This window comes from Indicator indicator, chromosome 16 (assembly GCF_027791375.1).
Source record: "Indicator indicator isolate 239-I01 chromosome 16, UM_Iind_1.1, whole genome shotgun sequence".
NCBI classification, from domain to species: domain Eukaryota; kingdom Metazoa; phylum Chordata; class Aves; order Piciformes; family Indicatoridae; genus Indicator; species Indicator indicator.
The window spans coordinates 12235055-12251295 of NC_072025.1; the positions used below are offsets into that span (position 1 = coordinate 12235055).

At 36.5% G+C, this 16241-nt stretch overlaps 1 protein-coding gene across 1 annotated transcript in view; it reads left to right on the forward strand.

Annotated features, from left to right (window-relative positions):
• The window catches only part of TRPM7 (transient receptor potential cation channel subfamily M member 7), a 56013-nt gene that overhangs the window by 14649 nt on the left and 25123 nt on the right, over positions 1-16241 (forward strand). Inside the window, exons 2-9 of the mRNA XM_054387714.1 lie at positions 6409-6488; positions 8876-8914; positions 9376-9574; positions 11257-11470; positions 12002-12126; positions 12738-12909; positions 13726-13900; positions 15648-15771. Of these exons, the coding sequence (XP_054243689.1) occupies positions 6409-6488; positions 8876-8914; positions 9376-9574; positions 11257-11470; positions 12002-12126; positions 12738-12909; positions 13726-13900; positions 15648-15771 (1128 nt within the window). The remainder of the gene's footprint in view (positions 1-6408; positions 6489-8875; positions 8915-9375; positions 9575-11256; positions 11471-12001; positions 12127-12737; positions 12910-13725; positions 13901-15647; positions 15772-16241) is intronic.

Below are 16241 nucleotides of genomic sequence, written 5' to 3' on the forward strand. Positions count from 1 at the left end.
CAGACAGTATTTATTCAAGAGTTGTCTTTTAAATATAGTTTGTAACACTAGTTGGCAATGCTTTGTTTTCTTCCCCCCTCTTATTATTATTTTTTAACATAAAAGCACAACAAACAAAACACCAACAGAATATGACCCAAACAAATAACCCAAATAAACCAACAAACAAAACCCCTCAACCCCCCAAAAAAACAAACCAAAACTCAAAAACTCACCAACACAAAAGCAAAGAGTAATTATAGAGGTATGTAATTTTGAATTGCAAGGAAAGCAAGTAAATTAAATGTCTGGGTTTTACTGAAGCCAAGAGTGTAACACAAATGTTAGCAAATACATGGCATCAAACTGCCTACATGTTTCTTTTTTTTCCTCCCATCTGCTTAATTACTGAATGTTGGCTGAAGTTCTGAAGACCTTCCTCAAGTGATAAATGTTTCCTTGACAAATTCAGTTGTGCTCTGCTACTGTTTTCGGTACAAGATTTTTAGGTATTTTTTTTGAGAAATGTAGGCATAAATCTTTCACGCCACCCCATACACAATGCTCGTCCTGGGATGCATGTTTTCAGTATCTTTCAGTTAATTTGTACTAAGAACAAGTCCAGATGCCTTGTCTGGAGCAGAGTTCTTGCTGCCTTAAGGGTTTGAAGCCCCTGCTGGCACTCTTTGCAGTGAGGGTTACGTTGCATTTTATTCATGTGCCTCTTCCCACAAGAAGTTTTACAGATTTTACGCTACTTGATATGCATGGATTTAATTTGGTATCACATACATCTTGGTTGTTTGGCTTGATTTGATTCTATTAGATGTATTGAGTATAAAAGTGGGAAGGTAAAGGTTTGTCTGGAATTCCTGCCTTTCAGCTACAGCTAGGAGTTAGTTGGCTGGGCAGGGATCACAGTTCAGTCCCATGGTCTAGCACGTGTTTGGCTAATGGAGCGGGTCTCTGAGATAACAGATCCTCTTGTAAATCATGAAAAGAGTGTGTGCAGTATGTATAGTTACATAAGCAGTAACTTGTCAGTGGACACTTCCTTGAATAGACAAGCTAAAGGACGTTCATAGTACAGAATGTCTCTTAGAAATGTTTTGAAATTTATCTTGTTGGTTGGAAGTGACCTAGACAGATAGGACGTTCTGCTCTGTGGCAGTGCTAGCATTGAGTATTCCTACTGCAGACAGTTTCCACTGTTTTCTTCTTGTTTTTCTGCCTTGCTGACACTTCCCGTGTATTTTCTTTTGCCCAAGTGGAAAATTAAGGGGTTTTTGAAATTTTGTGGTGAGGGGGAAAGAATATAGAGTCTGTTTATTTTCAAATAAAGAACAAATGTAAACTATTACACCATATGGCAGTTCAATACATGCAAGTAGAGATTTGAAAGATGAAATATGAGATGCCATAGAAAGTGATATGACTGCTAAATTTGAAACTGAAGTATATGTAATCAGTGATTGAAATCTCTTTTAGTAGCCTTCCACAAAGGTCACAGTTTGGAAAATTATTTTTTAAGCCAGGTCAGTTTTTTGATTCAGCAGGTCAGCTTTATAGAAAAATTGTCAGCAGAACTGCTGACATTGAAAGTGCTACGTTTGAGATAAGTTCAATTTTTAGTTTTGTAGCAAATACTCTGTAATTTAAGAACCTCCAACAGTATGCAGTATCACAAATGAGTAAGAAGAATAAACAGATCCTTTTGTACAGGAACAAATTCATGACTGTCAGTTACATCTATGCCTGTCATATTTATGTTCATTAAAAGTCATGAAAATTACTTTGAGATCTTGCAAACGGAAAGGCTGACTTTCCATAAAGAAAATAATTCAGAGCAAGCTTTTTGGGGTAAACTTTGCACAATTTCACAATAGTTTGATAAGGCTTTGCTGTACTGTTGTGAATCACTTGCTGCCCTGATAGAGTTTACTCTTATTATTTTAATATCTTGAATAGGTGGCTCTTATAAACACTTATGTGAGTTGAAGCAGGAGTGATAGGTGGTTGCTGATCTCATACTGTACTTTGGTGACTGCTTTTTTTTGGGTTTTGTTTGTTTTGCTATATGCAAAATCTTAAGGTATAGTTAACTGTGTATTAAAAGTTTTGTTCTGCAAGGAGACTTGCTGAAAATACACATTATGAATTTCAGTAAAGATAACATAAATAATTCTTGCATCTTGAGCAGATACACTTAAGTAATTTCTGTTATTGGTGCTTTGGATTGCTGATGCTGTTGGCGAATCAAAAATAGCTAGTACTGCAATGGCTATAGTAAAACCTATTGTAAAAGGCTGTGGGATTATTTTGGCATTTAGATACTTCCAGAAGTAGGAATACTGTGGTTGGGTCACCTTATCTTGAGTTTGTAGTTCAGCAAATACTTGTGTAAGTTTTGTTTCAAATAGCAATTATAAATATTTCAATGCTTGTGAAGGTGTTATGAAAGTATTTATTTATTGGAAATAGTTTAAAGTATTTCCTTTATTCGTGATCCCAGATTAAGAATATGTCTTCCAGCATGTTGAATCAAATGTATGTGTTTTTTTGTTTCTTGAAGTTCTTTCAGAAGTACTTGAAGACACTGAGCTTTGTCTGCTTAGAAATCAGTACAGGCAGCAGGAAGTATCATTCATAACCCTCTGTAACTAAGAGTTTGAGCCTCGTTGGCCACTTTGGGACTAGAAGTTAGTAGGTACTAAAGTACGTCTTCCAACAAGTGGAATTTAAGAGGTTTTCAGTGTGCAGATGAGATCCTCCCAACATCAACTTCTAAGAGGTCTTAATGTGATGAAATTTTGATAGATAACTTTCCTGTAGGAAAAAGTGAAAGTAGTTCTGCAGTAATATTAATTGTACCTTTTTTTTTTTTTTTTGTAAGTAATAAATTGTACTTAGCCTGAGAGATTTGAAATGTGTGTGGGGAGAATCTGTAAAACTCAAGGGGTTTTTTATTGATAGGTGAATTTGAAAGGAAGTATCTCATTATATGTTGATACTAATTGTGCTTTTTGTTAAAATCTGACCATATGTTTTGGGGTAAGGTTCATAGTTTCTCCCCTTCCTCCCCCCTTCCTTCTCCCCCTTTCTTTCCATTTTCTCGAATAGCAGCACTTCAGAGCTCCCTGTATTGAGGGCTCCTGCCCCATGTTGGCTGTAACCATCATGTAAAGTACACCTTCTAAAATACACCAGCATAACAGATTAATAAGAGTAGGCAGTTTTATAAAAGTCAGTGACTTGCATATTGATTTTTCACTACTGATTTGATCTCCTATTTGAACTTAATATTTAGCTGATTAGGAAACACTTCTTAGGAAGTAATTGCTGCAACTGATTTATTTTAAATAATGTCCTTATGTCATCTTCCTTTTTCTGGTCACCACAGGAACATTATGTAATAATATTTCATACTTACAGGGAAGGCAACACCGTGTGTCAGTTCTTCCTACATTTTTAATGTGATCTTTACCAGTTGATGGGAAATGTGTCTCACTTAATTTGTTCTCTTCTTAGTTTTCTTTTTCTTTTTTTCTTTCTCCTCTCAGTTGAAACAAGACTCTGTAATTAGTAGGGGTGCGTCTGGAGAAAGTCTAGCTTTGCCAAATAAAATGTTCTAAGTATGTTTTAATAACAATATAGAGCCTCTTCTGTGTAAATAACATAGACGTACCCCATGCATTAATAAAAATACTTTTACTACTGAAGATTAGAGAGAACTCCTTGAGTACTTAAAACTACATGCTTTAAGATAAAAATTAATCCATTTGGTGTTTCTTAAATTTTCAGAACTGTTTATTAGGGAAAGTGGTGTGGTACATTGTGAGCCAGTGTTCCTTGTCCCCAGCTTTGATCACCACTTAAAATAATATTGCATGAAGCAATTGATGCAATTACTTGTGGTTTATATGATTCACTTTTCAATATCTAGCATGTTCTGCCTGTGATAGCTTGCTTCAAGTATTAAATTGGTCTTACTTTTTATATTCTGGAGGATTTGCAGAGTTCCTATATAAGCTTAAACTACTGCAGTCTTAAAGCAATGATCTATGTAAGACCTCAGTTTAAAGAAATGAAGTACAGAAATATGTACCCATGTAAATAAACAGTGGGGACACTCATCTAAGCAGAAAGCACCTTCCAGAACTGGAATTCATAACACAAAGGCTAAGGCTTAATAGTGCTAAAAAAGTACTTAGAGAGGAGGAAGCTAAAAACTTGATCTACCTACTCTATGTGTATTTTTACATATAGTATGATATATATTTGTATATGTATATATGTACTACATTTATATAATTTATTTTTATAACTGCTGGCCTTCTGATAAAGGTAGAGATCAGAAGACTATGTTGAGCCCAGCTCATGTGAGGCACAGATGTCCTAGGAACGGAATACTCAGCTCTTTCAAGGGAAGTGATGTGCTTCTCTGAGGGGAATGCTGCTGAAAGATTAGAGATTGATTTTGAGGACAGCATCTTCTCTTTCACAAGCCTGCTAAGACTCAATCACTTTCATCTTCTGCACCAAAGGAGAAGGAAACAAAGCCAACAAAATGCAACACAACAACAAAAAAAACCCCAAACCTACCACTACCCCACCACTCCTCCTCCAAAAACAAATAACCCTCACCAAAAATCTAAAAAAGAGGGGGAAAGCACCGTAAATGTAATGGAATCCTTTATACTGCTACCATGTCTGCATATAATTTCTAGTATCTTGCTTTTCCCTTGCTAGACCTTTCTTTCTCTTTTGCAACAGCGTTCTTTTGTCTGTGTAGGGAAAGGAGGCAGGACAGTCATGAATAATAGCTTTGGTTATTTATTCCAGGTATTTAAAATACTAATTTAAATGTAAAATACATGGTGTGAGTGCTCTTCTGTTGTTTGTAGCTCTTGTTCCCTGCAATGATTCCTCCCTCTGGATTGTGCATCATCTACCTTTCTCCCACCCTTTGTTCTCTCTTGGGAAGTACCCATACCCTGCAACTTTCATCCACCTTGGGTGGCCCTCTGAATGTGAAGACTGAAACTGGAGCAGCATTTTGTTGCTGTCTCAAAGGTCACTGATACAATACATTGGAAGGAGATCATGATGAGTAATGTGGGAAAGTTCTGCTGAGTCTAGGAAATGTTTTGGAAGAGGGTGGGCATTTGAGGAGCAGTTTTCCAGGGGCTTGCGTTAAAACCAGCTGGTGCATTCTTACTTCTAGTAATTTTTCTGTACTATCTTAAACTGATCTTGAAATTGTGGTGAGTGAAAAAACATCCATCTATATGGAGTCTTCTGTTAAAAAAAAGTTTTAGTTTCATCATAGCTTCCACAGGCCTGTGTTTAGATACCTGTGAATACTATTCATCAGCCTTTTTTCCCTTGTGCTAAATAGAATGGGAATGGAATTTCTCAGTTTTTTCTAAGGTAAAATATAGATGAACATAACGTGTTGTTAGCAATGAATAAATTTTAATGTGATCTCAATGAGGATTTAAAGCAGTATTTCATTAGGTGCAAATCATCATCTCAAGACTTTCTTGTTTTTAATTACTACAAATCGTGTCTGAGTGCCTTTCCCAATCTATTGCTGAGACATGATGTAGACACTGGGCATTATGCATATTGTTGTGTAAGATAATGCTACCTGGCTGTTTAAAGCAACTGAAATGTGGTGATGTCCAGTTATTAGAACAGGTAAGCATTTGAAGAAGTAAACACCCTTAGTTTCATGTTTCAGAATATATTTCAAGTTTAAGCTTAAAACACCGCTTAGAGATCTTAATTAAATTTGTTTAATGAAGTGAGAAGTCTCTTCGTGAAGAACAAAGGTTATGACCTATTTATTGCTACTAGAAAAGACCTCCAATGTTGTTAGAAAACTTCCTCACCTGCAATTTCAAGGTGGAAGTATTACTTTCATTAAAGATGTAAATAGATGAAATTATTGTTACCTCAGTGTAGTGCAGTTAATTTTTTAAAATTTTAACAGACTTTAAAAATTACTGTTAGCAAGGCAAGAAAGCACGTTTGGTTTTTGGGGTGGGTTTTTTTGTTTGTTTGGGTTTTTTTTTTGTACAACTTTATTTTCATATTGCAAATTTTTTCTATTTTAATGTTGACTTTGAAAACTGTTACTTTGGGTTTTAAGGGATTTGTGTGTAAAGTAAGTTATGTAATGATTCTGGTGATACCAACTTTCAGGCAGTGTGAGAGACTTTCATAGGCTTGTATATGGCTTTGTTAGTTTTTGAGAGACAGCAGAACTTTAAATGACGATTTTACCTTCTCTGTTAGACGCTAATTGACTTTATCTTTAAATAAAACACCCTCATATTCTAATTCTTGTTTCCTTAAAAGTTTTTTTCATTGCAGAGTTATATGATTCTGTATTTAATTAATACTGTTACACTTTTTATTTTTCAGTCCCAGAAAACTTGGATAGAAAATACTTTCACGAAGAGGGAGTGTGTGTATATTATACCGAGTTCAAAAGACCCCCACAGGTGAGTGAGAAATGTTAAGAACTCCTTGCTCTCTTAAAAATTAGAAGAAGTCTATAAAGTACTATAAAGAGAATGGTCATGGTTTAACAAGAATGTATAGTAGTTTTTGGCTCTAACTAGTTTATTTGTACAGAATACTGTCTTTTTAGTTCACTCTTCCATGACTCAGTGTTGTCACTCTTTCTGTCTAGCTTGGATTTATTTTAATTTTTTCCTGCAATTCCTTTGGCATTGCAGAAATCTTTAATAAATGTTCTCTTTGCTGCTTGTTTTCAGTCCTCCCAGTGATGTCCATAGTGAGTCTACACTGGGAGTTGTGTGATTTTATTTCAGTTGGGATTTTTTGGTAACATAGTTCTGAAGCTGGAACGTCTGCTAGATATATCCTCTACTGGAATTTAAAGAACAGTGTTGTGATTATAGGGTGAAACCTGACAGTGCAGGAAAAAGGGATGAAGAATTCATAGAAGAATAAAGAAAAACAAAGACTTGTAGTGGGGAAGAAATTACAAAGCAAAGGCTGAGGAAATATTTGCTTCCAGGGAAGACAGATAAGAACAGTTTGGATATCCAATCAAAAGATTTCATGTAGTATCCAATAATTTTTCATTCTTAAGATTCTGTAAGGAAAAAATGAGACAGAAAAAAAGAGGAAATGTGTTTCTAAAGGGGAGGCTGAGACTAATAAAGAGTATTTTGCATAACTCATGCAAAATTAGAATTGAGAAACCAAGCAAGTTAGCAATTCCTCTGACATACCTAATTGTTAATTTACCTTCTCTAAATGTTACAGGTATAATTCAAGAGTCCCCACAATGATTAAATTTGGTGTCTGAAGTTATGATACCTGTGTCACAGAAAGACAAATGGGAAACATTAAAAATTGGTATTTCGAGGCAGTTTCGTCTCCCTAGATATTTATTATTGTTATCATGACTTTCACATTGATGGTTTGTGGTTTTATATTTTTTTTTCCTTCATATGTTTGAAAGCAGCAGAGAACTTTATTCTTGCAAACTTCAGAAAACTTCTATTTCACACTTATCCATTAAAAAAGTTTAAAATCTCTTTTATTGGGGCAGAGGCTTATTTTTCTTTTTAGAACTTTGGCTGTAGGCAGAAAAAGAACAAAGTAAATACTGTAGAATTTTTAATTTATTGTAAATAATTCACCACATTCCTTGAAACCATGTGACATGAGAAGCTTTTAGAATTTATAGCCATGATTGTACCACATGGAAAATTTGCAAATGCAAACCAAGTAATTAGGAAGTTGTTAAAATTTCCAGAACATTTCATGAGGAACAAAGTGATCTTCAACACTTACCCTTTTAGTTTAACCCACTTGTACCATACAACACACTTTACAACTTTCCCATCAGATTTTGTCCTTCAGTTTCTAAAAGTCGCTTACTGTTGTTCATGTATTATGTGCAAATGAATCAACTCTAGACAAGAGTATTTGGAGTGTTTTGTTGATCAATACCTTTTAGTATAGATAATTCTGATGTAATTTGTTAGAAAAGATCTAAAGTTATAGCTCAATATGAAAAACATGGATGGTTAAAGCAGTGGATCTTCTGTGGAGGACAGAATTAAAAGCTTGTTTATGCCCAAAGCCTGAAAACTGTTTTAGAGTACTGTATAATAGCTGTATTTGTACATTTTTGCACAGTAGCTCTTATCCATAATTGGTTAACAGCTGCTTATAAAAGCTATGGAAAACAGTGGTATGAATTTATCTACTCTGCTAATTTTAAATGTTAGGAAAGCTGCTAGGAGGAAAACATGGGATACGTTTAAAATGGAAGAAGATAAAAATGATATAATAAACTGTATGTAAAGACACTATAAAGTTTGTTCAAATATAACTTTCTGTACATGCAGCTCAGAAGTGATTGAATAGCCTTCCCACACAGGCAGTTCGACTTGGAGGTGTATTAGAGCATGAATTTGTAGAACAGATGCAACCATGTGTGATTAGAATGAGTCCAAGAAAATGCTGGTCCATAAGTAACTTCTCAGCATTGTAACAAAGTGTTTCCGATTGAGTACAGCAGGTAATACAGTCTGAAATATTCATGGGCTCCAGATATTGATGGTTCAAAGCCCCAAAACACATCTGAAATGTTAGGACTGAAATCTTTGCATGTTTTGGTGGTTTTACATGTCAAGTATGCTATGTTCATGTAAAATAAAGGACAGGCAAGTTACCTGGTTACAAATGGGCAAACTTGGGCAGCATATTTTCCATTTACTGGAGATTACTGTTCAGTAATCTTTCTGTAAGCACATGAAGTGGTACAAATGGTCTGACTCCGTCCCCTACCATCCCCCTTAAAACTGAAGCTGAGGTTTACTCCTATTTTTAATTATTTTTTTAATAGATGCCTTCCAGGATGTCAGATTTGTCAGCAACTTGTCAGGTAAGAATTATTTGTAATTACAATATTTATTATTTTTTTCCCCCACACAAAACAAGTGCTTTCATAGTAAGGTTTTAAAAAGTTTTGATCAATTTTGCAAAAGACAAGTTGGTGAAAGGTTAGATGCAAACCAAATATAATGAATGAATAAAGAACTGTCTGCAATACATAAATCGCAGGTTTATAATTGTTACATAAATTACTTGGCTTCAAAGAATCAGTTTCTTCTGGCCTCCAACGTTCTATCTGGGTGAGCTTTAGCATTTTGCGTAATTATGTACTGTAATTAATTCTTGCTATAAATATTTATGACAAATATGACTTGCTCTGGAAAAGAGGGTTATATAATTAGAATCTTTGCTTTTTAAGTCTGGTGTAGCTCTGGTATAGATAAAAGAAAGTCTTCTCTCTTGTCTTACAATATTTACTGAAGTTATTTTAAATGATGTGGTTGGGTGCAGGTGCTGTTGTGGCCGCTTGGTCAGGCAACATGCTTGTTTTACTGCAAGTCTTGCTATGAAATACTCCGATGTGAAGCTGGGTGAAAACTATAATCATGAAATAGAAGAATGGTCAGTGGAAAAACATACAGAACAGACCTCTACTGATGCTTATGGTGTCATCAACTTTCAAGGTGGCTCTCATTCTTACAGGGCTAAGGCATGTATGATGTTTCCACTTTTTTCTTACTCTAAGTGTGTTGATAGAGATGGATTTATGCTTCAGCTTCTGAAATTGAAGGCTGAAAACAATGTCATCTGTATTGTGACAAACCCAGTGCCCTCTACTATCCTAGTAGTTCTGTATTGTTACCTGAATTATTTCTAATTTCTGTTTTAAAGTTTATTTTTTGTGACAGAAGTTGTTCAGGTCTATCAGAATTAGTTGCATCCATATGCAGACTTATCCTCAAACTACTAAGGGCAGTAAGAATTTTAATTACTTAAGTAAAACAAAACACTAAGAATTCAGCGTCACTGTTTCAGGCTTCATGAAAACACAGCCTACTCTCCTGTTCCTGCTTACTTGCTCACTTCTGTTAAATTTTTACAGAAGCTGTTAGATAGCATTACCATTTTAACACTCTATTCATAATTTTTAAACTGAAAAGTAATCTAAAATTATGGACAGATGTGGAGTATGCTGCTTCCTTAGATTTGTTCAAAACGATTAAAGCATAATTCTACTGATTAGAATAAGGTTTTTCGGGGGTGGGGAGAGAGGATTAGTTGAAAACAAGTGTACCAATAAATCAAAATTTTGGAAACAAACTCTTAATTCATAAGTGCATGTGTACTGGGGCAATCAGGAAACGGGAAATTTGGACATATTCTTATAACTGTTTTGTACATGTTGGTGGTGGTGGTAAAAATGATGTAATGCTCTTGCACAGTTACAGGCTGCAAGGGGTTCTGATACAGTCTGGCTGCTTTGGCCAAACTGAAGTAGTTGAGTTGAGGGAGCTGTGTTTTGTGGCCAGCCAGCACAGCCCTCAAAGAGTCCAGTGCTCTAGATCAGATCATCTTTCCAGGGAGGAGGGTTCTTAGCAGAATTCTTCATGTTTGTAGGAGCAGCAGAGAGGTTCCTTGTTGTATACTTAGCTTAAAACTGCTGCAAGTCCTTCTCTAGGAATACAGAAATAGCAAACTGCCTATGCTAATTTCTGTTCTCCTGCAGAGTGCTAGTGGGGTTTCTAAAATCAGTTTATTGGAACAGTGATTTTAGTTGTTAGAACTTGATTCAAGTAAGGCTTAGTTTCTGCATAACATGCCCTCCTCTTGTATTAAAGATGCAGCAGTATTTCTAACTAATCAACCATCTGCTTAATCTTACACTTTTAGACATAGCAAGTTAAAAAGCTGTTTTGAGGTTTTCTATTAAAGAATGCAGCTTTCCTTCCTACCAGAGATAGGGAAGGAAAAGCAAACAGCTTGTCTTTCTGTCAAACCTTTCACAGGGGAGGTGCAAACATCTCCCCAGTAGATGGCAGAACTTTCATAAATATTCCTAATTTTACCTAATTTAGAGATCACCCAGTGCTTTCATAAAGACTCATTTTCTAGGTCACTGTGCCAGTAGAACTGTGTAACGTGGTCTTTCTGGAGTTGTTCTCTTTCCAAAACTTGCTTTTGAACTGTTGACTGTCTTGTCCTTAATTCTGGAGGTCATAAAGTAAGCTTGTTCATTTATAGCATCTGCCGTGTTTTAAGACAATGAATTGTATTCTCCATAGCCAGGAACAGGATGATATATCCTGAAATACATCCTGGTAGTTCTTTTTTTTCTTTCTTTTTTCTTCTTTAATTTTAAAAAAGCCCTTTTAACTCTTCTTGTGCCTGCAGTATGTGAGATTGTCATATGACACTAAGCCTGAAGCTATTCTGCAACTTATGCTTAAAGAATGGCAGATGGAGCTGCCGAAGCTTGTTATATCAGTACATGGGGGCATGCAGAAATTTGAACTTCACCCACGCATCAAACAGTTACTTGGCAAAGGTCTTATTAAAGCTGCAGTAACAACAGGAGCCTGGATTATAACTGGAGGAGTGAACACAGGTAAGAGGCACAGTTAACTGGATTATGGTTTCTAAGAGCCAAAAGATATAGTAGATGCATAGCTTTATCTTAATACAAAGTAACTTTGAGTGAGTTTGGTCACTTTCAATAAAATAGTACATTTTGAACCTGTGTAGTCAGAAATGGGCTGCTATTTAATGTTGCCAAGAGGAGAAAAAAGCAATGGTGGGAGTTGCTGAGGTGTTGGGCCTTCTTTGGTTTGGTTTGGATTTTGTGTTGCTGGGTGGGGTTTCTTTGTTTTGTTTTTGTTTTTGAAACTGTAGGAGGAAAGACTTGATGCAATTAAAGGTGCAGTTATGTACTGCAAAGGGTTTAGATCTTAATAGACTCATATTTTTTTCTGATACCTACTACTATGCTTCCTTCCAATAGATGTAACACCATGCTTTTTTCCTTGGTACTATGTCAGATAAGTTGCTAGATCCTGAGAGGCTCAGTTAATTAATAAAACGTTTGTATTTCTTAATAAAATGCAGCATTCATTACCTTGACATTTTTGTATGCAAACAGGTGTTGCAAAACATGTTGGTGATGCTTTAAGAGAACATGCTTCCAGATCATCTCGAAAGATTTGCACTATTGGGATTGCTCCGTGGGGAGTGATTGAAAACAGAAATGACCTTGTTGGAAGAGATGTAAGGATACATTACCTAACTGAAATAACTGTTTACCTGACTTTATTTTTCGACACTGCTCAAGCCTGTTTTTTCACTTGCTTTGCATCACTGGAATGGTTGCTTTACAGTGACATCTCTGATTTACGTAAGATCATGAGCATGAACAAGTTGCAAAATGTAAATGCACTAGAGGAGGAGCATGTTCTGAAGTACTTAATCCTTTGTTACTCCATACTGACATTACTGAATCAAATAACAAATAATGCTGAAGTACTGTGGAAAATTCACATTCATGGGGGGACAATAAGTTGAAAAATGTTGATGTGGACTCTCAGTGCTCCTATTTGCCAGGGCAGTCACAAGTTGGTGGTTTGTTTTGTTTTATTTTCTTTTGTTTTTCCCCAGAGAGGATATTTTCCCTGTTATCTTTCAGAACAGAATCCTTTTGTAATTGCTGTCTGCTTTCCTGCACAATGTTAAGAGTCAAAGCTGTATCTTGACCCAAGCATGCTTATGAGTCAGTGTTTCTTGTTGAGCCACCAATTCTTGTGTCTAGACCAAAGTTAAGTTTGACATAAATACATGTGAATCTTTACAAGTAAAAGGCATTGTTGTGTGCTTATGCTTAGGTGGTTGCTCCGTATCAGACCTTGTTAAATCCATTAAGTAAACTAAACGTCCTAAATAATCTCCATTCCCATTTCATTCTGGTGGATAATGGAACAGTTGGAAAGTATGGAGCTGAAGTTAAGTTGCGGAGAGAACTGGAAAAAACTATTAATTTGCAACGGATCCATGCAAGTAAGTAATTCTGATGCCTGAGGGCTGAGTTTTACTGTGCTTTAATGAAAAAGGTACTTGCACCAAACATCTGAAGGAGAAAACAGAATAATTAGCCTTTTGCTTACATTTCAAGTCTGAATGATTGTCTTGGAAATTTCAGCTGCTGCTTTGGAGCCTAAATATTGCTGGTAGATGTAGGATTTCTCTGGTACCAGAGAGAATAGTTCTTTGGCATAAAGTTGTCAGTTTTGCTTTGATAAAGCAAATATGTCACTTGAGTTGTTAGTATGTTGTCAGGCCTTACTGATCTGATTAATTGATGGTTTTGACATAGATCACTTACAGTTTGTGAAAAGATCATCTGTTTGTGTAAAGAAGCCGTGACTTCTTTTGGTGTTTTCCCACTTACTGAGCAACATGTGTGTTCTGGGAATGTTTTTGCAATACTCACTGTCAGTAGAGTAACTGTTCAAATTCTATATATGTTGTCATCTTTGGAAACTGTTTGAGGGGGGGGTACAAGTGGAGTTCCTTGAAGACGGAAAACTTCACTGTTCTGCATTAGCTCAGGATTTTTTTCTGTGAAGAATTTCTTCTGTTTTGTAGACACTATTCCATTGTATTTATCAGCTTCTTTGCACTGCTTTCCCCTCAGCCTGAGGTATAAACAGTACTTGAAACTGTGCATTCGCAACTGTTAAAACACCTGGCAGGCAGCACTGATGTTTTTTCACTAGAAGGGACATACTTGATTAAGTATGTAAAAACAATCTTAGCATTCCCTATACGTGTACAACATTGTCTGTTTTTTATTATTTATTTGCAACTTCATAGGAATTGGCCAAGGTGTGCCTGTGGTGGCACTTGTATTTGAAGGTGGCCCAAACGTCATACTCACGGTTTTAGACTTCCTTCAAGAAAGTCCTCCTGTACCAGTGGTAGTATGTGAAGGAACTGGTAGAGCTGCAGACATACTGGCATATGTTCACAAGCAAACAGAGGAGGGAGGGTAAGTCCTAGCACTGCTAGCCAGACTAACAGTTGCACGTAAACGGGTTTGGAGACCATACCTTAATGAATTTGTACTGTGGAGAGACAAAGGCTAGAAGAAGGAAATGTAACATCACCTGTGGTGCAGCTTTCCAGGCTGGCTGCAGTAATAGTGCTGGCTGAAGGCCAAGACTTCTTTTCTAGTCCCAGATTCCTCCCATATACCAGTTGCTCTCAATTCTGTCATCTATGCTTGCTTTAGAAAAAGGATAAGAAAAATGTGCACACCTGTATGCTAAATTAGGGGCAGGATCTCCTGTGTAACTTCACTTGTATGCAGGAGTTTTGTTACACCACTATAACTAAAGACTCCCAATTCTCAATTTAAAGGCTCTGTCTGCTTCAACTTCAAATTTTTAGTAAGCCATAGTAACTTCAACAGTCACAATCATCACTGAAGTGTGCACAACGAAGCCTTGCTCAACAGAAGTCATATCTGCCCAGACCCTCTAAATAAAAGAGAATAGTGTGTTGGCAAACTACCTGAAAATGTCCCTTGATTGAATGGAAAGAAAATATTTTCATGTAGTGAGCTGTTGCATTGTAGTAACTTCTCTGAAAAGGGATCTGTCATGGTTTAACCCCAGCCAGCAACTAAGCACCACACACTCTCACTCATTCATCCCATTGGCATGGCGAATAGAATTGGAAAGGCAAAAGTGAGAAAATTTGTGGATTGAGATAAAGGCAATAGGTAAAGCAAAAGCTGCACACTGAAAGCAAAGCAAAATAAGGAATTAATTCACCACTTCCCATCATCAGGCAGGTGTTCAGCCATTTTCAGGAAAGCAGGGCTGGATCTTGGCTGGGTGATGCCAGGTAACAGTTAGCTGGAAAGACAACCATCATCACTCTGAACATCCTCCCTTTCATTCTTCCCCTGAGCATCATGTCAGATGGTATGGAATATCCCTTTGTCAGCTGAGGTCAGCTGTGCTGCTGTGTCCCCTCCCAGCTTTTTGTGAACCTCCAGCATGCTTGCTGGTGGGGTGGTGTGAGGAGCAGAAAAGGCCTTGATGCTGTGTAGGCACCGCTCAGCAGTTGCTGAGCTCTTTTCATCACAAATCTCAACCATGGACTTGTACCATCTACTATGAAGAAAATAACTCTACCCCAGCCAAAACTAGTGCAGGATCACAGTTTCTGAATTGTTTCTTTGGAGTAGTCTTAAAACTGAACTTTCTACACACTTTTGTGTAGTGTAATAAAAGTTTGTCTGTTTTAAGTGTAGTTTTAAAAAGTAAAAGGGATGTTGTTGGACTTCCCTGTACTTAGGGATTTCTAGTTAATTCTCAGACTTGGATAAATCCTTAAATATATTGGGTCCTTGTTGCAGTGACTGCCTCTGAACCAGGAGGTAGAAATATAACACAACAGTAAAACGAACAGCTTTATCCATAGTGAGATCAGAAACAGGTCTTACTCATAGGAGTGAGTACTTAATACTTTGTGTCAAAATCTTTTAGTTGGAAAGTATCTTGGAACTGGGTGTGGGAAGGAAAGGGAGAGAAGATGGAGTTAGGTCTATGAGGCAGTAGGAGAAAGTTGTAGATTAAGCAACTTGTTTCTAAAGGTTACCCAAGATTTTTGTCACTGAAACAGTAATAAGCTTATAGATAGCAGAATCTTGAATAGACACGTTGAATGTGGTGGTGTTCTTACTGTTCAAGTATGACAATGCATTTCTCTGTTTGTTTCAATCTCAGGAATGTTCCTGAGGGTGCTGAGCCTGAAATAATTTCAACCATCAAAAAGACATTTAACTTTGGTCAAAGTGAAGCAGTTCATTTGTTTCAGACACTGCTGGAATGCATGAAAAAAAAAGAACTTGTAAGTAGATCTAGCCATAGATTTTTATGCACAGTATGCTTTTGGTTATAATATTAAATTGTATTTTGTGTTGTGTATGGTCAAGAGACATATTGAAAACTTTTTTTGTGGGGGTATGTTGGATCTTCCAGTTACAGTCAAATATGGTTTTCATGTATACTTTATCTCATGGCCAAGGGAAACTTAATTCTTGTGATTATTTCTGGTAATCTGAGTTTGTTTATAGTGTGTATGTATTTTGTATTTGGGTTGCTGTCCTTTTTGCTTACTTTGATTTTTGAAAGCAGTGGGACTTGTTTTGTTTTATTGGCTTTTTTTTGGGTGATCTTTTAACTATGACTGCCACAGAATGGTAGGTAGGACCTCTGGGGACCATCTAGTTCAGCTGCCCTGCTAAAGCAGATTTGCCTTTTCCAACCTGGTTAATTCTGTGTGATTCTTTGTGACATCAAGGTGGATTTTCAAAGTCT